General features: G+C 37.3%; 1 protein-coding gene across 3 annotated transcripts in view; it reads left to right on the forward strand.

Moving 5' to 3' along the window:
* Positions 1 to 19,954, forward strand: part of B4GALT6 (beta-1,4-galactosyltransferase 6) — a 63,213-nt gene extending 43,259 nt beyond the window's left edge. For all 3 annotated transcript variants that reach the window (XM_032152581.3, XM_058438519.1, XM_058438520.1), the window contains 5 exons: positions 3,452 to 3,568; positions 11,062 to 11,249; positions 15,074 to 15,196; positions 15,809 to 15,910; positions 16,432 to 19,954. In XM_032152581.3, coding sequence (XP_032008472.1) covers positions 3,452 to 3,568; positions 11,062 to 11,249; positions 15,074 to 15,196; positions 15,809 to 15,910; positions 16,432 to 16,579 — 678 coding nt within the window. In that variant the 3' untranslated portion in view covers positions 16,580 to 19,954. The remainder of the gene's footprint in view (positions 1 to 3,451; positions 3,569 to 11,061; positions 11,250 to 15,073; positions 15,197 to 15,808; positions 15,911 to 16,431) is intronic.
* Positions 19,955 to 26,532: the final 6,578 nt, after the last annotated feature.

The following is a 26,532-nucleotide window of genomic DNA, read 5'->3' on the forward strand; positions in this document are numbered from 1 at the left end:
CACTGTATTCCAGCCTGGGCTATAGAATGAGATCCCAACTCTAAAAGAAAAAAAAAAAATGCAGATTCTTGAACTCAGTCCTCAAACATTCTGATTCTATTGGTGGGAAGGAACAAGAACTTGCATTTTTAACCAAGTGCCTCCAGTTTGAGAATTGCTCCTGGAGGTACAGGAAATGAGGAGGAATAGGAAGATGAAACTAAAAACACTGAAGGAGAATGAGTGCTTACTAGCTTCTGCTTACTCAGTGGCAGATAACTAGATTCACCTTAAGGTTACCAAGCCTAAAGCCATGTCATTTAGGGACACCGTAGCTGGTAGTGTGCTGAAAATTTGAAAATAGGACAGAAACTTGGTGGGAGAAATTGATGTGATACACATTTTTCTTGATGATCTCCTCATGGTGTATATAGGAGAAAATAAGCAAGGGAAAAAATGGTGCATATGTTCAGCAAGATTTGTGGTTTTAAAGTAGGAGCAAACTGAATGGAATAATTTTGCTTGATCGAGAGGTGGTGAGGAGAGATTCAGGAGGATGAAGTGTTGTTTTATCAGAAGATAATGACCAGATATTCTCGGTCTCCACTGGAGGTGTATCAACAAGAGAGTGGCTCAAACAGCAAATTAGGGCACATAGAAGAATGTCCTGAAACAGGCTATTAAGCCTTAAAATAAGTGATCACAGAACACTGAGATCTTTTCTAGACAAAAAAATTGTAAACTATGGAGGACATTCTTCCACAAACACAAGAACTGATGTGCCAGATGAACTTTTAAGATATTGTTTAGCTTTATTTTAATAAAAGCTTTGCTTTAGATTTATCACATATTCACAATCTTTAATAACCCTCTCATTAAAATTTGGACATCTATTTGCTGTTAGCACATTAGGTTAGCTTATTTGAATTTGCCAAGACACTGGTAATTTATTTTATTACTGCCTCAGTTTCCTTATAAGATTAAAAAAAAGAACCCTTGATATTTAAATACTTCATTGAAGAGATTATTGTATTAGGAGCTAGAACTTTACCTTTTATTTATCCTTATATGTTCAGCTCATCACTCAGTCTAATTGTCTTTAATTAATATTCACTGTCTTTAATCGGGACTCTGCAGCCATTTAATAATTTCTTCCCTCAAATATCTGTAATTGGCCTTAACTGCTTTTACAGCTCATTGACATTATGTCATAGGTGGCCAACTCGTGGCCAAATTCAAAATCAAGAAGGGCAGGCTTGACTTATTAAGCTACATGTTATCACATGGATATGCTTTAGATAAGATCAGTGGAGGGATATGTACTCACCATCTAACCTCTTTTGCTCCTTTTACTTTTCGTAGCACTTTCCCATCCTAAAAGTAAACCCCTGAGCTGGTTCGGCAGTTGTTTTGATTTCAGGAATTCCTTGAATATGCCAGCCATTGGCGCTGAAGCCCAGCAGTAAGTCCGCCTCAGTATATAGTTCCAGTACAGTTGGCAGCCATTGTGCGGGGGCAGGAAGGAGGTCTTGGGTGTTGGGTCGGTATTGCTGGGGTAGCCTCATGGTCCTCAGGCTTCTGAGCCAAGAGAGACCTTATGGGGAAACCAAACAGGAATGGGACCCAAAGTTGGGCCGGCAGGGGCACCAGACCTCTTTAGTTCCTACCATTTGCCAGATAGATATGCCGTGATTAATATAATCATGAAAACATCAGCCTCATAGCAGCCATTGTCTCTTGTTTTTGCTATCCTCTCAGCATTAAGGGAAAGTGAATGGTGAAGTTCGTAGTTTAGACATCTTCAATTTTACTAAATCATTTTTTGTTCTAATAATTTAAAAATTTCTGCCATCTATGATCCTGGTAACGTAAAATACATGGTTAAATATTATTTTCGTTTGATGATATCTAATATCATGTCCTGATTTTAAAAGGATTAGGTGCAAAACTTAAGCATTCTCAATTGTTTGCATTTATTCATTTATTAATAAACTTTAGTTGGTATAGGTAAAATTTTAGTAAATCATAGATTTAATATTCTTTCACAATATTCTGTTACAACCAGTTTAGATTGTATATTTAAAAAATTCAGATTATAGAGTAACACAGAGGTATTTTGGTTAGATATACTTTCACTGTTGTGTTTTTTTGAAAATCTAATGATTTTGGAATTTATGATCTGTAGAAAACTTGCTTTAATTTCAATTTTATTAGAAAATTCACAATAATAATAAAGCTAGCTCAGCTAGGAAGTTGCTGAGAAAAGTAATTTTGAAAACACTAGGTTTTTCAAGGGCAAAATCTAAATTGTAAGGAGATCTAGATTGTATGACAAAGTTTGGATCCAAGAAATAGAGGATTTGAATTAGTGATGATTGATGATCATTCATTTATTCCTGTATTACATTAAAACATTTTATATAAATGGTGTTTTTAAGTGTTGGGTTTGAGAGTTCCATTAGATTTTTTATTTCATATTAGAAGAAAGATTAACGTACCAAGAAACTATTTTCATTTCCATGTACATGTTTTTTCTTTTACTTTTTGGATGAGAACAAATTTCTTTGGTTGATAAAGGACAAATTTCTGGGCTGCTTACATCATCTTTTCTTGTTATGGTTTGTTACCAATTTCATTTTATTATCCTACCACTGAAATAAATTTTAAAATGTATCAAAAACTTAATTCTGCATTTTGATTAAATGAAAAATATTATATTAATTATCAAACTTCATGTATATTTTGGGGCAATATCATGTATGATTGAGGTTTTTTGTATGCTGTGGCTGGAGTGTGAAGATTTTGGTTTCTATTATATTTCTGAAAATATCTCTAGGACAGAGAAACCATGTGTAATATAGTAGATATTCAAGTGAAATGTCTTTTAAATTCAATTCAAAATCCAGAAAGTTAGTATGTAGGATCTACTCTAAAACCGAGACGTTACTCTTACGATACATTCCCCTCCCTTACTTTTCATGCCCAATTGATAGCCAAACCCTGTTAGCTTACCTCTTAGATGTGTTGAAAACCCATGTACTTCTCTTCTCTTTTATCCTCCTCTTAGTTTAAGCTACCATTACCTTTTTTCTCAACGACTGTATTAATTGCCTAACTAGCTCCCCGAGTCAATTTTTGGTCTTCTCCAGTCTGCCGTCCATACCGCCACCAAAGTAGTCTTTGCAGTCACCACATCTGATTTATCACTTTCAATTTCTCATGATGTTCATAGGTTAAAGGCCATAATCTTTAGAAAACCCTTCAGAGCCCCATCTGCCTCGCAGCTTTATAAGACCATAGCAGCATGCAGCAAGGGCTTTTTCTGTGTTTGCTTACTGTTGTATCTCTGATGAGAAAATTCATAACGGCGTGGCTTTAAAACCATCAGAAGTTTTCAAGGATTGATTTTTATCCTTACCTCTAGGATGTGCTAGATATATTTATTTACATACATGACTATTTTGTTTTAAAGGTGGCAGTTCTCATTCCTTTCCGTAATCGCCATGAACATCTTCCAATTTTTTTCTTACATCTGATTCCAATGCTCCAGAAACAGCGGCTGGAATTTGCCTTTTATGTCATTGAACAGGTGAGAATACTTTTCATAGTGGTCACTAAGTATACTAGAATCTAAACTCTTAGATGTGGTTAGATTAAACGTATTTAGGATTAATAAGGTAAGTCTAATTCTTAGTTTAGTTTGTTTTTTTTTTTTTGAGACGGATTCTTGCTGTGTTGCCCAGGCTGCAGTGCAGTGGCACAATCTCAGCTCACTGCAAGCTCCGCCTCCCAGGTTCACACCATTCTCCTGCCTCAGCCTCCCAAGTAGCTGGGACTACAGGCACCCACCACCACGCCCGGCTAATTTTTTATGTTTTTAATAGAGACAGGGTTTCACTGTGTTAGCCAGGATGGTCTTGATCTCCTGACCTCGTGATCTGCCCCCCTTGGCCTCCCAAAGTGCTGGGATTACAGGTATGAGCCACCATGCCCGGCCAAATTCTTAGTTTTATACCTGGGTGAGATTACATTTTGGATTGGGCCCATATATTTGTTTTATAATAATTGTAATTTGGTTAAATGACTTAATCAGCAATCATGTTTTACTTTAGTATGATAGCCTCATTATATTTTAATGATATTCTAAATATTGGATTGTCAATCTATGGTTTTTAAAATAACCATACAGCTGATATTTACCTTACAGGATTAAATGTGTCTTTGGCTTGTAGTATTATTACTTTTTATGTTTTCATTAGGCTTATGATGTTTATTTTTGAAAACCTCTGTAAAGTTTCATTTAATTGAGAAACTGTTTATTTTCTAATTTAGGCTACTTGGCAGCATTTAGACTCATGTATAGACATCTGGACTCATAACTGGTACAACTCAAAGTTCTTTTCTAAATTATACCAAAGCACCCTACAGTTACCTCGGTTATATTCACAGTATTTAATTTGAAAAAAACATTTCAGTTTATGACCCGTGAATTTAACTACAGAAAAGGAAGGAAAGTTTTTTTCTTTTTTTAACACAATCGCAAAGCGTAGGTAATTCTCGATTGAGGATTTCTTTGTACTGTGGGGTAGTTGCTGGCTATCCCTGAAAATCAATATTGGATTAACTTTATTAGGTAATCAGAGACACCTGAATGAGAGCCAGTTAGTAAACCTAAAAACAAAAAGTAGTATACATTAAACATTTTCTGTCCTGTTTTCAGTTTCTCATTTTCAAAGTCATCTTTCTTGGTAGAGGAACCTTGACTGTTTTTGTTGTAGGATATAGACCCAGCTCTACAGTTGGTAAGTAAATATGCATCCAGTAAACTGACAGGTCAAAAAAAAAAAAAAAAAAGCATACATTGCATGGAAGACTAAACTATGTGATGCCCAAGATCCCTTCCAAATTTGAGATTCTGTGATTCTTTTAGAAGAGATAACCAGGTGGAGAATGGAATTTTAAAATATTGTCAAAAAAAGCTTATTCGTTTTGTTTCTGAACAGATGCTGTCAAAGCTGAATAAATCATAATTCTTTAACATAGTTAATTTAAATAGAGTTGAAATGACCTTGACTTACTTTTTGTAGTCTTTGTTTAAAGGCTGTAAAGTGTAAATATAAAGAAAGAATTTGGCCTGGCGTGGTGGCTCACACCTGTAATCCCAGCACTTTGGGAGGCCGACGTGGGTGGATCACATGGTCAGGAGTTCAAGACCAGCCTGGCCAAGATGGTGAAACCTCATCTCTACTAAAAATACAAAAATTAGCCGGACATGGTGGCGGGCACCTGTAATCCCAGCTACTTGGGAGGCTGAGGCAGGGAAGTGCTTGAACCCTGGAGGTGGAGGTTGCAGTGAGCCAAGATTGCGCCACTGCACTTCAGCCTGGGTGGCAGAGCGAGACTCTATCTCAAAAAATAAAAATAAAAATAAATTGAAAAAAAGAATTTAATTTTCTACATTATTTCTAAACATGGATAGAGTGATGGTTTGGAAACCTAAAAAAGATCTGATAACACTTAAAGACCAGTTCTCCATGCCAGCTTGTATCACTTTTGGTATTGTTACCTCATATTTCACATTTAAGTGTATGTGATAGATGGTAATTTTCTGTTAATGTATACTGATCTTTCCAATTGCTTTACATCATTGCCAGCACTTGGTATGGTTCGTCTTTTTAATTTTAGCCATTTAATGGGTCTGTGGTAGTATCTTATTTCCCTGATGAATAATGTCAGTCATCTTTTCGTGCACTTATTTGCTTCCCATATACCTTCTACGGTGAAGTTTCTGTTCAGATCTTTTGCTCATTTTTTAATTGGGTTGTCTTTGTTTTTACTGAGTTGTAAGAATTATTTATGTATTTTAAATACAAGTCTTTTGTAAGACATAAGTTTTGCAAATATAGTCTATGGCTTGCCTTTTTATTCTTTTGACTGTTTTTTTGAAAAGTTTTAAATTTTGATGAAGTCCAATTTATTGATTTTTGTTTTTATAGCTTGTGCTTTTTGTATTATATTTGAGAAATTGTTCTCTATGATTTTCTCTTTCTTCCAGAAGCTTAATAGTTTTAGCTCTTACACTTAGGCTAATCATTGAGTTAATCTTTAGATATGATATGAGCTAAGAGTGAAGTTTCGTTTAGTTGTTTCATCACCACTTGTTGAAAAGACTGTTTTTGCCATTGAATTGCTTTAGCACCTTTGTTGAAAATCACTTAATATATACATGTCATATGTATGCAGGCCTTTTTCTGGTCTCTGCGTTCCATTGACTCTGCTTGTCAGTTTCTACCAAAAAGTCTGCTAGGCTTTATTTCCTTAGTTTTCAATAGGTAAGTAACAGTATAAATGATAGACAAAGTTACCTGGCTTGTATTATTAGATACTTCTATCTTTTCTTTTGGTAGAAAATACTAAAAAAAAAATTTTTTTTGAGACAGTCTCCCTCTGTCGCCCAGGCTGGAGTGCAATAGCACGATCTCAGCTCACTGCAACCTCTGCCTCCCAGGTTCGAGCGATTCTCCTGCCTCAGCCTCCCGAGTAGCTGGGATTACAGGCACCCACCATCATGCCTGGCTCATTTTTGGAAAATACTCAAATTTTTATTCCTGAAGTGGTTATAGTTTCTCCAGTTTCTTTTTTTCTAAATCTGCCTTTTTTGTTTGGTTGTTTGTTTCTCCTCTCAGCTTTTTACCTCTGCTTTTTCTCCGTGGAAATGCTTGGTATTTAATATAACATACCATACTTCTGTGTGTGTAAATCATTCTTTAAGTTTTGTGCCTTATGTACTTTTTAATGTAACAATCTATACTGTGAAATGTGACTCGTTTTACCTAACAAGTGAAAATTTTTATCTACGTTCATGGAGCTGTAGTTGTAGATTTCCAGATCAGTATTACTGATCTAGGAAAGTGCTAGTTTCCTTTGTGTAAACTTCAATTCCCCATAATGTGTTGAGAGGTGAGAGAGCTGTCTCTGTTTTTTTTGTTTGTTTGTTTTGTGATGGAGTCTCGCTCTGTCACCAGGCTGGAGTGCAGTGGTGTGATCTCGGCTCACTGCAACCTCTGCCTCCTGGGTTCAAGTGATTCTCGTGCCTCAGCCTCCCGAGTAACTGGGATTACAGGCACATGCCACCACACCCAGCTAATTTTTGTATTTTTAGTAGAGACAGGGTTGGCCAGGATGGTCTTGATCTCCTGACCTTGTGATCCACCCGCCTCGGCCTCCCAAAGTGCTAGGACTACAGGCATGCGTCACTGCAGCCTGTCTCTGTTTTTAAAGGCATATTATCCTGAGAGTTCAGCACCAGTTATTTGGTGTATGTGATGAAGCAATCTTTGCAAGGCAACTAAGATCTGCGTGTTTATATTTAAACCTTTTAAGTCTGAATCTCAGGCTTGATCAATATTAATTCAGGACCGTGTATTTGATAGAGTGAGATTTTGAGCTAGAAACATCTTCACCATATTTGAAATAGAAAAGTAATTTTTCTACTAGACAGGTACCCAGGGAGTGCTAAGCAGTTGAAGAGCAGCTCAGGAATTCTAGTTAAATATGGAGGATGGACATGGGTTCACTGCTTCTTTCCAAACTCCTAAAATGAGAGTGAAAGAAAAAAACTTTTGAAAAGTTATTAAACCTCAAGGACAGAAAGTCGTGGGTGAGAGATTTTCACACGTTTCTGTTAAGTCAGGAAACAGATGGAGTGCTGATGCCTAGCAGAACAGAGGATGTGCAAACCCACATGCTTGTAGAGGGCGATGTGACAAGACTAGAGTCAATTTGCTGGACACACCTCTGTCTCAGTGCTGTCACAGAAGGTAGGCTGAAGCACTGCACTAAAGTAAGGAGATTGTTTAAAAGTTTGACTACAAAACAGCCGCATTCCCAGTTGCTCATCTTTACTTGTACTGCCAGGTCATTACTCTGTTGTATCTTGTAGAAACTTTTTCCAGTTTATCCTGTGGAAAAAGTGTAGCAGGAAGCTGCTGAGAGTGCTGATGCACCTGTGTGGTAGGGCATAAAACCAGGGGGATTGAGTAAGTCTGCATGCTGACCTTAGGGACCCCAGGCCTTTCCCTGTTTGGCCTTTTGAAGCCAACAGCCAGGTGTGAATCTCCCCACCCCTCCAGCTGTGGCAGGGCATAGTGGTGTCTTCGCTAGAGAAATAAATTATCTCCAGGAAAAAGAGTCCATATCTGATATTTGAAGGTCTCCAAAGGAAAAGGCCAGCCTGTCACTTTATCAGGTCCCTGCAGCCCAGTTTCATTTATTCAACAAAAGGGATATGGCAGTGAACAAACCAGACAAGGCCCCTTCTTTTGCTGGCCCAGAAGGACAGGCAGTAGTAAATGATTGTGCAATGTCTCCATGGCACTCAGGGCAGAGAGTGGTAAGGGCAGGTAGAGGTGCTCTTTTATGCAGAGCATTTGGGGAAGACCTCTCTGGGGAGGTGAGATCAGAGCATCCTGGAATGATGTAAAGGAGCACACCATGCTGTTGTAGAGGCTGTGCACTCTGGAGAAGGCAGAAGAATACTTGGTGTGTTTGAGCAAAGAGGTTGATGTCGCCAGAGCAGCCGGCTGAGGAACATTCTGGGGAGGAAATCAGAAAAGCAAATAAGGAAGTGCAGGGTGAGGGCTTGGATTATCCTGTGTTAGGTAGATTAAGTCACTCCTCTACATAAAACCTTCAGATGACACTAGATAAAGTGATGTTTCAGAAACCTAAAGAAGGTCTGGTAACACTTGAAGACCAGTTCTCCATGCCAGCTTGTACCACTTTTGGTATTGTTACTTCATATTTCACATTTAATATATGTGATAGGTGGTAATTTTATATTAATGTATACTGACCTAATGTAAGTCTCTCCTCCGCTTAAAACTCTCCACTGCCTTCTGGAGGTTCTTAAGTAGAGGAGCAACTTAATTGCTGGTGTGTTCCTCTCGACGTCCACCTGCTTGTGTCTCTTCCTGCCAGGATCTCGGGGCTTTCATAGGCACAGGATGGGGGATACTGGGAATTCTAGGAAAAATGACAAATGATTATGAATCAGAAACCTATGAACATTCTCAGCAATAATGGGAAATTTTTTTTCCTGGAATTTTTTACCTAGCCAAAATGACAAATGTGAGAGTAGACTAATGGCATTTTCAGTCCTTAATTGGCTAAAAGTATATTTTCCATGGGTCTTTACTTAGGAAGCTCTTGAAGAATGTGCCTCAGCAAATTGAGAAAGCCAACGAAAAGGCATGGGTGATTTAGGGAATGAAGACGACCCAGGTGATATTCATACATGGTCTGGAGAGGGCAAGGGAGAGTTGGGCTTGAGAGATGGTGAAGGAATTGATAGATGATTTGATGTGTTTGATTACATCAATTATTAATAGGTGTAGGACATATTTCTTGGGCCTTTTGTACAAAGTAATAATATAATAATTATATAGAAAACTGTAGTTACTCCCAGTTTGCAGAAGAAAACAGTTTACTCAGCACTGAAGAAATACTAAATATTTACATAGTCCTAATAATGTAAAGTCTTGATTTAACCAAAAATTATGATAAAACTATATTGGGAGAATAGAGGTAGGGGCAGGAGGTGTGGTGGTTTTACTCCTCCACTACCATGATAAGAAGAAGTCAAGAGACCGTGTCTAAAGTGAAAGAAGCAAGAAATATCAGAACTCTCATTTCCTCAAAATATGTAGATAAATACCAGAATAAATGAGAAGAGTTGAAATGTATTGCTCTTGGGGGATGGAGATGGATTAGATATGGAACTTCTTATTTCTGTTATAAGCCTTTGAGTATTATGTCCACATTTAATAAAACATTTAATAAAAACAATTTTTAAAACCTTAAAAGTAGTTTGTTAAAGCTGATGTTGATGTACTAGTCATAACATTATAATTTAACTCCCTTTTTATTTTATTTCACTGGTGAAAAAAGAGGCTGTAAAAAATAAAGTGACTTTTATTACCTCAAGTTAGTGCAAGGCCTAGGAGTAAAAATTAGTAATTTTTCACTCTTGAGGCAGTGCTCTGATGATGACTACGATGTGTGTCTCGTTTACTTTTATCGTAATCCTTTTTTTTTTATATTTTAGAAATGGTTTTGATAAATGTTGCTAAAACATTGGTAAATGCTCTTTAATTTTCTTTAGATGCAGAATGAAGGTTTTTTATTGCCAGTGCACCTTAATATATGTTCACTGATAAATAAAGGAAAATGGTTGTAATATAGGGAGTTGGGTTCTGTGTAATAAAATTCTATTTTTTGTCCCTTAAAATGCCCTTAATCTTTATCATAAGCAATAATAGAAACTATTTATTGCCCATGTACTTTAATGTATTTTCTGTAATAATAAAGGAAAATGGTTGTAATAAAGGAAGTTTGGCTTTGTGTAATAAGTTCCAACTGTTTTTTGTCTAAAATGCTCTTGGTATTTATTATAAGCATTAATAATAGAAAGTTAGACCTCCTTGGTGTTGATACTTTAGAGAAAGGTCACTGTTGAGTCGTTTCCAGTTTCCTCTTCTCTTAGTCTTGACAGCATATGGAAAGCTCCACTAAAAAAATAAAACCTATATTATTTTTAATGACTTTTTTTTTCTCGCCACAAGTAATTTATATCCTGATGTATTTGAAGTAGAGCAGAAATACAAATTATTTAAATGTGCTGATGTACCAATGGACTAGATACTGTTTTCTTCTATGTTATTAAATTTTAAAATAATATAGTAAGTAAATTTAAACAGTGTATTTGAAAATCCTGAGGTATATTTATTATTTGTCTATTTCATTTGGATCTAATTATTGTAATCATTTGACCATGATGCAACAAGTTTGAAAAATAATAGAAAAAAAGTCAGATGGGGGCTGGGCGCGGTGACTCACACCTGTAATCCCAGCACTTTGGGAGGCTGAGGTGGGTGGATCACGAGGTCAGTAGTTCGAGACCAGCCTAGCCAACATGGTGAAACCCTGTCTCTACTAAAAGTACCAAAAAAAAAAAAAAGAAAAAAGTCAGATGATGAAGTGTGAGTACATTTCTATTTTTTTCTCTCGGTCTGCTCCATGAAGACTGGCACACAACCTTTTAACCGTGCGATGCTTTTCAACGTGGGCTTCAAAGAGGCCATGAAAGACAGTGTCTGGGACTGTGTAATCTTCCACGATGTGGATCATCTACCTGAAAATGACCGGAACTATTACGGATGTGGAGAAATGCCACGTCATTTTGCTGCAAAGCTGGATAAATACATGTATATGTAAGTAGTGTGCACTGTTCCTGATATTGTACGATATAATTGCACAGTCATAGCATTGAAATGGTAGCAGCATTATGTCCCTAAATCTGAGAGAACTCAAGAACCCACAGAGTGGCTTTTCGTTCCCCTGTGTGCTTCCTTACACAGAGGTTTGAATGTGGTGTGGTGGGAAAGAGAGCCTGGTTTCTGAAGTCAAGCACACACAGATTTAAACTTGGGTTCTCACACTTACAGTTCCAGGACTTAGAGGTTAGTCACTTTCATCTCTGAAGGTGTATTCCTTGTTCACTGGGATAATAGATTCCATCCATAGAGCTGCTGTGAGATCACATGTGTTCTGTGCCTGCTATGTGGTAGGTGCATAACTCATCTTGACTCCTGCCTGCTCTCCCCCAGTGATGGTTTGGAGGGCCACAAAGCCCTCTATTCTGCGGTTTATCTTCTTCCTAAGCTGTGCATTCTTGACCTGCCCTTTAATAATAAAAAAACCAAATCTTTTCCTTCTCTAATTGGAGATAATTTAAAATGTGAACAGTTATCAGACCTGAGATAGTAACTTAAAAGGACATGAAAGAATGTAAGTCTAATATGGGGAAAGGATCACAGTTTTCATTGGCCTAATGGTAGTAGAGAGAAAATAAAGCTGTTTGTTGCTTAGGGCAGGAAGATGTTGCCTGTGTCACAGTTTTGCCTGGTGCTAATCTAGAGTAGAGAGAAGCAAAAAGTCTGACACAAGCAGGAAAAGAATGCTTGTTTCTTCTTCTTCCTCTTCCTCCTCCCCACTCCTCTTCCCCACTCCCGCTCCCCTTCTTCCCCCTTCCGCTCCCCTCCTTCCCCTTCCCCCTTCTTCCTCTTCCTTCCTTCCTTCCTTCCTGCTCCTCCTTCTCCACCTCATCCTTCTCCTCCTCCTCCTTCCTTTTTTTTTTTTTCTTTGCTGGTCATTGTTATCATTAGAAAACCTTTTTCTTTATTACCTCTGTATCTGAACTTGGAGTATGGGGTTACCTTGAAGAAGGCCATCAAGGTTCACAATCTGGTTCTCTTTTTCTTTTTCTTTTCTTTTTTTTTTTTTTGAGACAGAGTCTCACTTTGTCGCCCATGTTGGAGCGCAGTGGTGCGATCTCGGCTCACTGCAAGCTCTGCCTCCCAGGTTCACGCCATTCTCCTGCCTCAGCCTCCTGAGTAGCTGGGACTACAGGCGCTGCTACCACGCCTGGCTAATTTTTTTGTATTTTTAGTAGAGACGGGGTTTCACTGTGTCAGCCAAGATAGTCTCGATCTCCTGACCTTGTGATCCACCTGCCTCGGCCTCCCAAAGTGCTGGGATTACAGGCATGAGCCACCGTGTCCGGCAACAATCTGGCTCTTACCACTTCTGGAAACTTGATTTCGGTCAGTTTGCTAGAATCACATTAGATCCAGGGTAACCGATTTTCTCACACACACACACACACACACACACACACACACACAGACACACAAATCATAAAGGTCATATAAACTAAGAATTCTAAATTGATTTGTAGTTAAATTCTAAATGAATTTGTTTTTTGTCTAAATAACTTGTTGTTAACTTGAAAATATCAATTTCTAATAAAATACAGTTGACCCCTGAGTAATGCAAGGGTTACAATGGTGACTGCCTCCGCCCACTGCCCACCACCGGAATGCAGTTGAAAATCTAGTATAACTTTTGACTCCCCAAAGGTTAACTACTAATAGCCTACTGTTAGCCAAAAGCCTTACCAATAATATAAACAATTGAGTAACACATATTTTGTATGTTATGTGTATTGTATACCATATTCTTACCATAAAGTAAGCTAGAGAGAAGATGTTATTAAGAAAATCATAAGAGAGAGAAATATATTTACTGTCTATTAAGTGGAAGTGGATCATCCTAAAGGTCTTCATCCTCATCGTCCTCAAGTGGAGTAGGCTAAGGAAGAGGAGGGGTTGGTCTTGGGGTCTCAAGGGTGGCAAGGTGAAAGAGGAGTTGAAGATGGAAAAGGAGGCAGGAGAGGCACATTCTACGTAACTTTTATTGAAAAAGAAATTGTGTATCAGTGGACTTGTGCAGCTCAAACCTGTGTTGTTCAAGGGTCAGCTGTGTTCATATCCATCTAGACTAGTCCCTGGATTGGTTAGGCATCTTGGACGTTTGTAGAGAAATTAGAATGTAGCTCAGGGAGAATGGCAGTAGATCAAGGCCTGGTCTGGACAGTGCATAGACTCCAGCTGTGGGATGAAGCCTGGTGAAGCGTCCCTGCCCCACAGTGATGGCCACACTGCTGCTGACCAGAGAACTCAGACCCTCAGGTGTAGTGTCTCTCCCACTTTGACAGTGTAAGATAAACACTGCAAGAGTTTGACTTGTTGGGTTTTGTTTTCTCTTCTTTAGTTTATCTATTATACCTTCATTTTACCTAATAACTTTCCATTATTCGTATAGCACAATTGACTATTTCCACTTAGAGCAGTAAATGGAATTGATAGGCTTGCTGATTTGTACATGTCAATAAACACACAGACACATTTATTCATGTCTCCCTATCTGATGATCTCAGGTTTTTCCTAAACTACTAGCCTGGGCAAGAATAATCCATCTGATGTGGGAAGTACATGGTGCCAAGAATGCTTATTGGCCCTGTGGAACCCCCAGCTAGTCTTATTGTAATACCAGAACACTAAGCTCCCAAGTGTGAGCCTTGAGAGGTCTCAGGAGAGTATGGTTGTCTTTAGGATCAGTGTTGCTGTTACCATCTTGGAGTACCTTTGACCTAGGATGAGGGCAAGACTGCTTTCTCCTACAACCCTAGGCTTCCATGAAGGAACTACTCTTCCCTGGTCTGTGTGCCACACAAGACCCCAGCTGGCAAACAGCACGTCCTTCTCAGAATGTGAGGCGAGTGTCTAACAAAAAGCTCCCTCCTCTGAGACAGCTTTGCTGTGGTCGCAGCCAGGTTTCCTTCAGCTCGATTTTTGGGTGCTGTGCATGGTCACGTTTTCTCTGCTCTGGCATCTGCTCCCCAGGGGCATGTTTCAGTCCATGGGAATATATTCAGGATTGCAGGTCTAGGTATGCTGCCTAAATGTCAGAAAGCCAATCTATACCTAAACACACAGTTTAGCTAAGTAAAAATATAGTTTAGAAAAGTTTAAAAACATTGCATCATTTGACACATTCCTTGGAGTATGAGTTAGGGAAGGGTAAGGAAAATAAAATCCAAATAAAAATGTAGTTATTTCTGTAAATATCAGTGCATTGAAAATGAATATATTTGTAAATATCCATGAATATTTTGAGAGTGTAATCCCAACAGATAAGATCATTATAAAAGTAGGTAGCTAGAAAATTAAATGCTAGAATTGTCTTTTGTAATTGATATTTATCCTGCTCTATATAATAAATAATGCATTTATAATTCAGTTAATTTTTTAAGTGTTACTAGTTTAGGAACATCTGACATGCATTGACCATTATTAATATATTTAATCATGTTTACTTTTGTTGTGAAAATATACAATTTTGGGGCACTGGGTTTTGAGCCTCACAGGTTTTATTTTGAGTCTTATTTGTATACTAAATATTAAATTCAGATTTCCATAAGTGCTTTACATTTAACATAACACATTTACATTAACTTGTTTCACTAGAATATAAAAATGTTTTATGTCTTGGTGTACTTTACATTTTCTAACATAATTGTCTATATAGAATATCAGGGCATATTTTGCAAAAGCACACGAAAGACTGAAACCTTCATTTCACATGGGAAACTATTATGATTTTATTTTTAGAATACTGTGTCTTTCTTTTCTAGTCTTCCATATAAAGAATTTTTTGGTGGTGTAAGTGGGCTGACAGTGGAACAATTTAGAAAGATCAATGGTTTTCCTAATGCCTTCTGGGGATGGGGAGGAGAAGATGATGACCTTTGGAACAGGTATGTTGAGGTACAAATTGTTCACTAATAGAATTTTTATAAATCTTACTTATATTAGGTAAATTGTAGTACTTATCCATTCCAAGAAGATTCTTTGGGATGGGATATGTTTGAGGTTTCTAAACCCTATTTTATGTTTCTCTTTTTTCCATTAAGTCTGCTTTCTGAAATTATTGGCAGCATATAATTAGAGCAGCGGTCCCCAACTTTTTGGCACCAGGGACCAGTCTCCTGGAAGATAATTTTTTGAAGGACCCAGGAGGATGGTTTCGGGAGAAAACCGTTCCACCTCAGATCATCAGGCATTAGATTCTTAGAAGGAGCCATACAACCTAGATCCCTCACATGTGCAGTTTACAATAGGGTTTGTATTCCTCTGAAAATCTCATGCCATTCACTGATCTGACAAGAGGTGGAGCTCAAGCAGTAATGATCGCTCACCTCCTGCTGTGCGGCCCAGTTTTTAACAGGCCATGGACCTATACTGGTTAGTGGCCCAGGGGTTGGGGAACCCTGGATTAGAGCATTCTTTTGTGTTTTGAAATTGAACTCACATAACCCATTTTCATATTTTATTTCTCTATATTTTCATTTCCATATATGGCATTGTAGAGTTCACTATGCTGGATATAATGTAACCAGACCAGAGGGAGACTTAGGAAAATACAAGTCAATTCCTCATCACCATAGAGGTGAAGTCCAGTTTTTAGGACGGTAAGTTGAATGTCATCTTCAGATACCAAGCTTTCCAAAGCTGTTGAATAAATGAAAGGTAAATAAAAATGCATTGAACCCCAAAAAAGCTGCTGAAGGGAATTTTCATAATGGAAGGGAAGTATTTTTTGCTGAAGGGAATCTTTACAAAAGGAAGCATTTTTGGTGCTTGTTTTGAAGAGATATACATATATATGCATTAATAAATACACATATTTACGTTAAAGAACCCGGTTAACTATTTATGTAAAAGTATTTATGTAACATAAAGCATAATGTTTTATTTATTAAAGATGTCTAATTGTAAAAGTGCAAAATAATTTTTTCAGGTGGCATTTTTTGATTAGTAAAATTGCTAATTTAGAATAATGGTTTAGAGATTCTTAAATTACGCACAAGAACCCGAAATTGTAAAGGGCATTAAGTGCTTTAATTATAAGATGACCTTGAACACAGTCCTTATCAGTTTTCCTTTTTGAACATGTTTTGTTACTTTTTTGTTTTTTCCTCTAAAACTATAGGTATAAATTACTAAGGTATTCCAAGGAGCGTCAGTACATCGATGGGTTGAACAATTTAATATATAGGCCAAAAATACTGGTTGATAGGTTGTATACAAACGTGTCTGTAAACCTCATGCCAGAGTTAGCTCCAATCGAAGACTATTAAAAGAAGTGGCTGTCGTGGCAAGGTAGACCACAATGCTGGATCATAAACTTGGAGCGCACTCTTAGTGGAGGTCAGTGATTGGCTGCGTCACAGTGCCCTTTTCTCTGAGAAGAGCCAGCAGTCCACAATGTTTACAGAGTGGGACTATATACAGTCATCCTTCTCTCACCCGTCCTCCCTGCTCTGAGACACACCCCTGTGGCGAGCACCGCAGAAACCGGAAGCCACTACTTAAGATCAGAAGTTAAGAGAGCTCCCTACGAAGAGAAAATTTTTATACTAAAACCTATAATTTAATTCAAGAGAATGCTTTTATTTCCATTTAAACATTTTGTATATATGTGATATAAATTAATGTGTGCAAATTGTTGAAAAATTAGATGTGTTGCAGTTTTGCATGTAATCGGTTATACCTTTATTGGACTTTTATAGACATTTTTTATTTGCATGAAAAAAACTCACTAAATTTATGTCACTAAACAAAGGTTAACCCTTGTGTGAAATGAAGGAACTGTCAATAATTGACAGCCAACTAATACAGTAAACTGTTATACTAGTTTTGAGCTTTAGACCTCAGCCTTTTGTGTGGAAGAAGTCACAGCTTTCTTAGGCTTTAAAGGGAAAGAAGAAAGGACTTAAGTAGCTCTTCTTCCTACTGGGATTACCTATGTTTTTCCTTGCTTGCAATCTCATCTGATTTTGCTAGAAATCACAACCATATTGTTTATGCATATTGCATGAGTATTACCAAGAAAAATCTTAAAAGTTATGATGTGACATGATATAAAGGACCTCTTTATGTTAAATGTCTTTCATGTACCTCTGGTGTGTCAGGGATTTTGTGCCTCAAAAAATGTTTCCAAGGTTGTGTGTTTATACTCTGTATTTTTTTTAAATTCACGGTGAACAGCACTTTTATTATTTCCAGTTCAGAAGAGCCAAAAAAAAGTATCTTCATTTAAAAAGAAATCAAGTCAGTTTTTTTAAAAGAATGATCTATGGAAGAAAACCCAATAGTACTTATAATATACAAATGAATTATACTATTAGATAAGAATTAAATATTCTATTTTTATGAAGATAAATACTTAGTAGATAAAAACAAATTTTAAGTTTAGTTCTCAGACATAGAATTTCACTTTTGGAGGGGACCCTTGAATGTTAGTTTCATTCAAACTGTATTGTTTTTTTCACTTTTAAGAGATTATATCTCTGGTGTTAATTACTAAAATTTGCTTTCTAAAAGTATAATTTAATAGAATTTTCTTAAAATACATGATCAGTTATTCAGTGCACTGATACTATAATGTCTTCTATATGTAGTATCTAAAAGTATAATTTAATAGAATTATCTTAAAATACATGATGAGTTATTCGGTGCACTGATGCCATAATGTCTTCTATATGTAGTATCTTATATGTTTGCATGAGTGTCAGGGCTTTGTCCAGTCATCTTCATATGACTGTTCTCTGAAAAAAGGTCTTACTACCTGATATCAAGTACATATCTTAATTTTGGATGAATTTTTCCACAGTAAAGCCGAACAGTATTCTTTTTTGAAAATTAGCAATTATAAAGATTCTTTAAAATATCTTGATATTTTCACAAATTTCAAACAAAAAATTAAATATCTATAAAGTGAATCTTCAACAACAATGATGAGCAATAGAAATCTATATATGAGAGACGTTTGGATAATATTTGCCTCAAGGATTGTTTACCTAAAACAGAACTATGGTTATTTATCTCAGATTGTAAGTTTTATTTTGAAGTGTCATTTTTATGGCAATATTGATAACACAAATGACCACGGACTAAATCATAAAATAATTGAATCCTTATACTTTGAGAAAATGGATAGCTTCTCTGTTATAATACCAAACAAAATATTTTCATATTTATTTCTTAGAACTATTTCCAAAGTATTTATATTTCAGTTTTTTTTGTGGTACTCGATGAAAAATCAAACCTTCTGAAAATTACGATATTTGTACTTAATTTGTGTATTAGTTCATTTTCTGTCTCTATTACATAGTTTTTAAAGTCAATGAGAGACTGAGAATGTTAACATTTGTTGATCAATGTGGAGCTGTCCACATTCAGTATCTTTTCATTTTTATATATATTTTACAGTTTCAAGAAAACTTAGTACTACTAGTATCTGCCTTATTTTCTTAAGTCTGATGTTAATTTTTGTTTCAAGAGTGAGATATAAACATTTCACTTTTTTTTCAGTTTTGAATATGGTTTGTCATCCTGTGAAAACCACCTAGTTTGCTTTTTATTTGTTTTGCTTTTTTAGTGTAGACCTAAAATTATTTTTGCCTATAAACAGTGACCTTAATATGTTTCTGTAAGAGTGACAGAGCTGTGCCCGTTTATCTTCATTGTATTAATTATTACATAAAGATTAACAAATATATTGCAAATGCAAATTATCTTCTTTATAGGATGTTTGGAGGATTTATGAATGAGCATATATTCATTGCCTATTCCATATCCAGTGCAATGCTAGGTATGTCTATGGAAAGAGTATTATTATTTCATTTCTAAACAAATGAAGTCAAGCAAATTGAGATCTTTCTGAAATTATGAAGACATCCTCTGATAACTTATCTGTTGTATTTCCTAGTCTCAAAGTCAAGAAACCCGTATATGTGGACCTAGGGCTTATAGGAGGTCCCTATGGCACTAACTGGGAAAATTACATGGTGCTTTTCAACTACAGAAAGAAGTAATGACTAATGGGCCTGTCTGTAGAGAAGAAAAGGAGAAGAGTACACATTTGCTGGAGCTATATATAATTCACAATGGAGATAGTTAATTCTTTGCCAAAACTAGAGTTTTATGAGTATTTTTTAAATCTACATTTAAGTTTTTGTTTTTGTGAAAAGGTATTCAGTAAGAAAGCTTTATAATATTAAGTAGACACAGTTATGTATTAAAAATTTCCTTATCTACCCTTTTGCTAGCCAAGATACTGATACCTGTTTTAAAACAAAATGGAAAAATGTCCAATACAATATTTTCTTTCTGGAGGTTTCCTACAAGTGAAAGTAGATTTTGTCATTTTATTTGGCCTTTGCTTGTCTTTGATATATTTATTTATGTGTTTTTCAAATAAATACTATTCTGGATTTATTGTCTTGGATTTGCAAGTATGCCGGTTGAGAGAACTAAAATGGTCATAGTATTGTTTATCAGAAAGAGGAAGTGTACTTAAGATTATTTTATTTATTTAGATGAAAGGCTTCTACATAAATGCACTGAAATAAATGCTAGTAATTTCTTGTATCCCACTTCTTTTTTTGCTTCTCATGGAAATGTTTGTACTTTTTTATCATTGTCTTTTATGAAATATAATGTTCTAAAGACTTTGTGTGAAGATGTAATTATTTTCCTCCCAGGAACTTTTTTGGGTTACCTGGGATTTTTGTTTGTTATCCTAAATTTTAAATGAATTATTGATGAATATCTTGGTTGACACTAGGGTTGCAATATAAGCATAAGGTAACCACAGCTTAAATACAGTTGGACATCACCTTATTCCTTTTATCTCAAAAAGTAGTATTTAAATATTTTTGATTAGTACAACAATTAGTAGTCTATTATATCAAGATAAATATTTAAGAATTTCATTTTAGCATAAATTTTCTTCTCCCTGCACAACTTCAATAAACTAAGCTGGTGTGTTATGCTCAATTTACTACTCGTTTTTCAGGTATCAATGATTTTTAAGGCAAAGAGCCAAATCTCAAAAATACCTAGGGACCAGATTTGTATTTGAGACTAGATTGTGAGATCATGAGTTTTATCAACTTACTATTTGTGAAATGAATTGTAATTACTCTATGTATAATATATATAGGGATATTGTCACTGCATGTCACAACTAAAACCAGTCATTAAATCATAATCATTTAAAGCCATGAAATTTAGTCAGCTTAGTCTGCCCCACTGTGGTATTAATGTGTCCTCTGGTGAAAACATAGTAACTCCATTTAATGATTATATATATATGTGTGTGTGTATGTGTGTATATATGATCATAGATACCTCCTTGATATCCTATATATATACACACACACTGTACACACACACTTTTTGTGCTATCTTTAGACAAAGATTTAAGGTTGTTGGGTATATTCTGGACCAAAATTTTATTTAGAGAAGTCTGTTCTTAAGGAGCATGTACTGTTTTGCTCTTGATTTAAGCGACTTCAGAAAAGTGATTTGCCATTCAACTATACAATGAAAATAAAAAAAAACACGGTGTGAAAAATAAAACTTGCATCTTTCTCAACACATTCCCCTAACAGATTTTGGTTGCATGCCCTTGCTAATATAATCTTCCCAATTTTAGCAGTTTAAGTGTGTGCTCTGGAGGATCTTGAGCGGTATCGGACATTACCTACCCTCAAGGAGTTTACGTCTTCTCTGTGTAAAACTGATGTAGCAGAAACACCTGAAGAACCACATGCTATCAAATGAGGGGCTCATTTCTGTCCTTTGCAAACGTTGATTGTCTGTTTCACTAATTGAGCATCTTTGTAGGAGCAGCTTTTCTCCAGCACTTATTTGTCAGCTGTAAACATGTACTTCAGAAGGAGATGTTGCGATAATTGTTCTTCTGCAGTAGACCTTAAAAATTTGCTTAAGGATTTTGCATAAGGTGGGCTCTGTGGAAGGTGGGGATTATAAGCAAATACTGTAGAATTTTTACTTGTAACTTAGACTGATCTGAGTTTGAATCCAGGGGTCCTCTGCCATTATCTGTGAAACATTAACACATTTTCAAACGCTGTTGTCCTCAGTTTCCTGTTCTCTCAATCAAAGATGATTAAAAATAAGCTAACCCTAGTAGAGCACTCAGTGCCACTGTGTCAGTGCCTGACACAGGGAACAAAAATTTGGCTCACATTAAGTCAGTTTTTCAGCTTTAGATTAACAAGCTTTTCTTTCATGCGCATTCTTGGCTTATATTTAAAGAATGATACTGCATTCTTTAATTCAACTAGAAAATGAAGTCAGTGATTACCCTGTTTGTGATCATGTATGTGAACAATTAGTAAAACTGGCAAAAGTGTACAATTGAAATTTGTCGGCCGGGCACGGTGGCTCACGCCTGTAATCCCAGCACTTTGGGAGGCCGAGGTGGGCAGATCACGAGGTCAGGAGATCGAGACCATCCTGGCTAACACGGTGAAACCCTGTGTCTACTAAAAATACAAAAAATTAGCCGGGGGTAGTGGCGGGCACCTGTGGTCCCAGCTACTCAGGAGGCTGAGGCATGAGAATGGCGTGAACCCGGGAGGTGGAGCTTGCAGTGAGCGGAGATCACGCCACTGCACTCCAGCGTGGGCGACAGAGCGAGACTCCGTCTCAAAAAATAAAAATTTGTCAGTAATAGTCATAAGAAGAAGTGTAGCAAATAGGAATCAGGGTCCCTTTCCTCACTGGGTTGTGTGGTTTTAGATGGCATGGAAAGCACATGTTACAATATGTAGTTCATGGAAGGCATTTAGTAACTCAGAGCTTCTCCCAGTATCATACCGGAGGAAGTCAAATATCCCCGATGTGCCGGAGTGCCTGCTCTCTGTCTCTCCAACCTTGGCTTTTGGGTTTGGCTTTTCACACATATCTGCAGTTTCCTTGGAAGGTCCTTCCTCTGCCTTCCACTCACTCTCTCTCTTTGGATCAATACTCTTTTAATAGTGTCCAATAAAACGTTTTGTGATGATGAAGATGTTTTACGACCATGCTGTCCGATGTAGTAGTCACTAGTCACATGTGGCTCTCAAGCACTTGAGATGTCAGTAGTAAGGGTAAGGAACTCAATTTTTGATATTGTTAAATTTTAATCAGTCAAATGCAGCAGGCAATCTCTGGTACTTCTAGAGCTTTAACTCTATGGACCCACTAGATATGTACAGGAAATTCCCAAGCCCTTATCTCCAGCTCGGAATTATTATTAGCATGTGACTTATCAATTTATTGGTCATCCCCACCTGTTTGTTCACAGAAACTTAAAATTCACCAGGTCCTTAGGTAAATGTATCAAATTCCTCTTCAAAACCTAGTTTTTTCTTATATTCCCATCCCCTTAGCAAGTCAAGGCATGAATCTGAGTCATCCTCCCTTTTTCTCCTCCCCACAGTCAACATTACCTTTTAATTCTCTCTTCAATCTGCCTGGGTCTTTTGTTTCTTCAACAACTGCCCAAACCTTCCCAAATTTTTTTTTTTTTTTTTTTTTTTTTTTTTGAGATAGGGTCTCACCGTATTGCCCAAGCTGGACTCAAACTCCTGGACTCAAATGATCCACCTACCTCACTCCATCTTTTCTCACTGCAAGGATATATCTTCTTTGACTCCATTTTCCATGTTGCCACAGAAATTGTCTCTTTTGAAATGCCACCTTGCTGAAAATCTTCTTGAGGCTTCCCACCGCCTACGGATAAGGTCCAAGTGTTTCTGCTTCTCATACCAGGCTCTTCATGATCTGAATTGTCCTTGCCTGTTGGAGGCAAGAAGTGAGACAGATACCTCACTTCTCACTCCTGTTCCGTGCTTTCCATTCCTTAGCTACCTATGAGCTCCTCCGAGTGGCCTCTTAACCATTGCCTTTGTACACAATCTTTCCTGTCTTATCCACCAGAGAATCTACTACATAGCTTTATTTATTTATTTATTTATTTATTTATTTATGACAGGATCTGGCTCTCTTGCCCAGGCTGGAGTGCAGTGGTACCATCTTGGCTCACTGCAACCTCCTCCTCCCGGGTTCAAGCGATTCTCCTGCTTCAGCCTCCTAGGCAGCTGGGATTACAGGCACATACCACCACACCCAGCTAATTTTTGTATTTTTTTTTTTTTTTTTTTTTTTTTGTAGAGAAAGAGTTACACTATGTTGCCCAGGCTGGTCTCAAACTCCTCAGCTCAAGTGATTGCCTGCCTCGGCCTCCCAAAGTGCTAGGATTACAGGTGTAAGCCACCGACCTTGGCCCACGTACCTCTTTGACTCAATAAGCTCCTCTGGAAGCCTTCCCTCGCCAACCAGTTTGCCACTCACTCCTTTCACCTCTGCCCACAGTACCTAAACCCTATTAAAAGCATGGCTTATACTGTTGCATGTGTTTGATTAACAAATTTTCTTTCCTCCCAAAGACTGCTAACTATCTGAGAGTAGCAGTGTCTTATTTATTTTTGTACTTCTAGCATCTGGCGTAGTGCTCAATGAATGAGTGAGTCTGTCAGGGGAACACTTTGCCATGTAATTAGGGAAGAACTAAACGGCATTCTAAATTACCGTTCTATTAAAACATATACCTCATCAGGAGATCGAGACCATCCTGGCTAACACGGTGAAACCCTGTCTCTACTAAAAATACAAAAAATTAGCCGCGCGTGGTGGCGGGCGCCTGTAGTCCCATTTACTCGGGAGGCTGAGGCAGGAGAATGGCGGGAACCTGGGAGGTGGAGCTTGCATTGAGCCAAGATCATGCCACTGTACTCCAGCCTGGGCGACAGCGAGACTCTGTCTCAAAAAAAAAGAAAAAAAACATATACCTCATACTTGATTGTGTTAGGTAGGATCAGTGCCTTCATTAGGACTATTAAGGGCCACTGTCAAAATGTGTGACACACCTATGAATATATCTGAATAGAGAGCCCGGCTCTTTTATACTCAATATATTTTTAAAATTAAAAGGTATCTTCTAAGTCAGTTAATAGAGGTTAGTATGTAAGAGAAAAAATAGCAAAGAATTTATTGCCAAGATCATTTTTATTGTTTTTTTAAAAAAAAACATGAAAAGTGAAGTCGCCCTTCCCACAAAATATACAGTGTTATATGACCCTAATATTTTGATGAAAGATTATATTTAAAGAATGATACTGCATTCTTTAATTCAACTAGAAAATGAAGTCAGTGATTACCCTATATGTGATCATGTATGTGAACAATTAGTAAAACTGGCAAAAGTGTACAATTGAAATTTGTCAGTAATAGTCATAAGAAGAAATATAGCAAATAGGAATCAGGGTTCCTTTCCTCACAGTGTTGTGTGATTTTAGATGACATGGAAAGCACATCAGAGCAGACTGTGAAAACACCTAATTTGGCTAATGAAAGAGAAAGTGTTAATTTATCTCTGGAGCGTAATTTTCATCTGAGGTAGTTTTAGCAATGTATCTAGTTAATTTCCAAGGATTAGTAGATGTTCTTTACACAGTTCTCCCTCCCTTTCCACCCCTCTGTTGCCTGCTTTTCCTTCTGCCTTCTTCTCTTCCACCATCGTCTTTGTCAGAATCAGGAACAATCATGATGGTTATTAATTCTTCGTTAAATCCTGTTGAGTGTTTTTGTTTCAGGAGAACAGTGTCACTATGGTAACTAGATTCCCCTTTATTATACTCTTTTTCCCTTGCCCTTGGTATGAATGTCATTTTGCATAGGGTAATTATGCAGTCTTCTAGCCTGCTTAGCAACTCGGGTAGCCTTGTCTTTATTCTCTCTAACACCAATAATTTTTTGTCATTTATTAACACACTACATCTCAGCATTGTGCTTAGTGCTGGGGGAATGGGGGTAAATGAGATACAATTTTTTCCAAGTAGCCCATAACCAAGAAAGGGAGCTGCTTGCCATGGGCTTCTCAAAAGGGCCAACCCCGTTTTCCTCTAAAATTTTACAGCCTACTTGTAAACCTGATAGAAAATTGGGCAAAAGTCTTGGACAGGTCCCATAAAAGAAGGAAAGCTTCCAGAGTTCTACCTTAGGCTGTGTAAGGGAGGGGCCTCGTCTGGTTACCGCAGAGAGGGTGTGAGTGAGGGTGGGAAACAGGTCGTCCACAGCAGTGCTGGTTGGGGCAGAGGAGGGGCATAGCTTCTTTGCTGGTGCCCCTCTGGAGAGCAGACAGGTATGGATAAAAGGAATGCTCTTCACTATGCATAATAGCAAAGACTTGGAACCAACCCAGATGCCCATCAAAATGATAGACTGGATAAAGAAAATGTGGCACATATACACCATGGAATACTACGCGGCCATAAAACAGAATGAGTTCATGTCCTTTGCAGGGACAAGGATGAAGCTGGAAACCATTCTCAGCAAACTAACACAGGAACAGAAAACTAAACACTGCATGGTCTCACTCATAAGCGGAAGTTGAACAATGAGAACACATGGACACAGGGAGGGGAACAACACACACTTGGGCCTGTGGGGGGTTTGGGGAATAAGGAGAGGGAGGGAGAGCATTAGAACAAATACCTAATGCATGCGGGACTTAAAACCTAGATGACAGGTTGATAGGTGCAGCAATCCACCATGGCACAGGTATACACCTACATAACAAACCTGCACGTTCTGCACATGTATTCTATAACTTAAAAATATATATATATTTAAAAAAGGGGCTGCTCTTTTTTAAGTTCTTAGAGCATGTTTTAAGTCCTTATACTTAGAGCATGTTTTTCTTGGGGGATTTTTAAAAATCTGCCTTATTGGCATTTCTGGGGTGCAGATATTCTATTAAGTGATAGATGTCTCTAGCACCCAGGCTGGGATGTTAAGGAGGCCAGAAGAAACTCAAATTGCTCACAGCGAGGTTCCTCCAGTTCACATGTCCCTAGTCCGTGTGCTTTCTTCACTGCACCTTTCAGAGTCTTCTGGTAGGTTACTTATGCGTTTTGTACAGGGTGTAGGTTTGTTTTGTACAGGGTGTAGGTTTTTTGTATTTTTTTTTTTTTTTTGTCATTACTGGGAAGAGTAAATGGAATTTCCCCATCTTATTCAACTCACATAAAGATGTCATAAAAAGAAAGATCGGGATCTATTCTGTGTCTTGACTGTATCAATGTCAATAGTGTGGTTGTGACATCCTACTATAATTTGGCAAGATGTTGCCATGAGGAGGGGGACTAGGTAAAGGGTGTCCAGGATCTCTCTC

The sequence above is a fragment of the Hylobates moloch genome, unplaced genomic scaffold (genome assembly GCF_009828535.3).
Source record: "Hylobates moloch isolate HMO894 unplaced genomic scaffold, HMol_V3 SCAFFOLD_5, whole genome shotgun sequence".
Taxonomy (NCBI): domain Eukaryota; kingdom Metazoa; phylum Chordata; class Mammalia; order Primates; family Hylobatidae; genus Hylobates; species Hylobates moloch.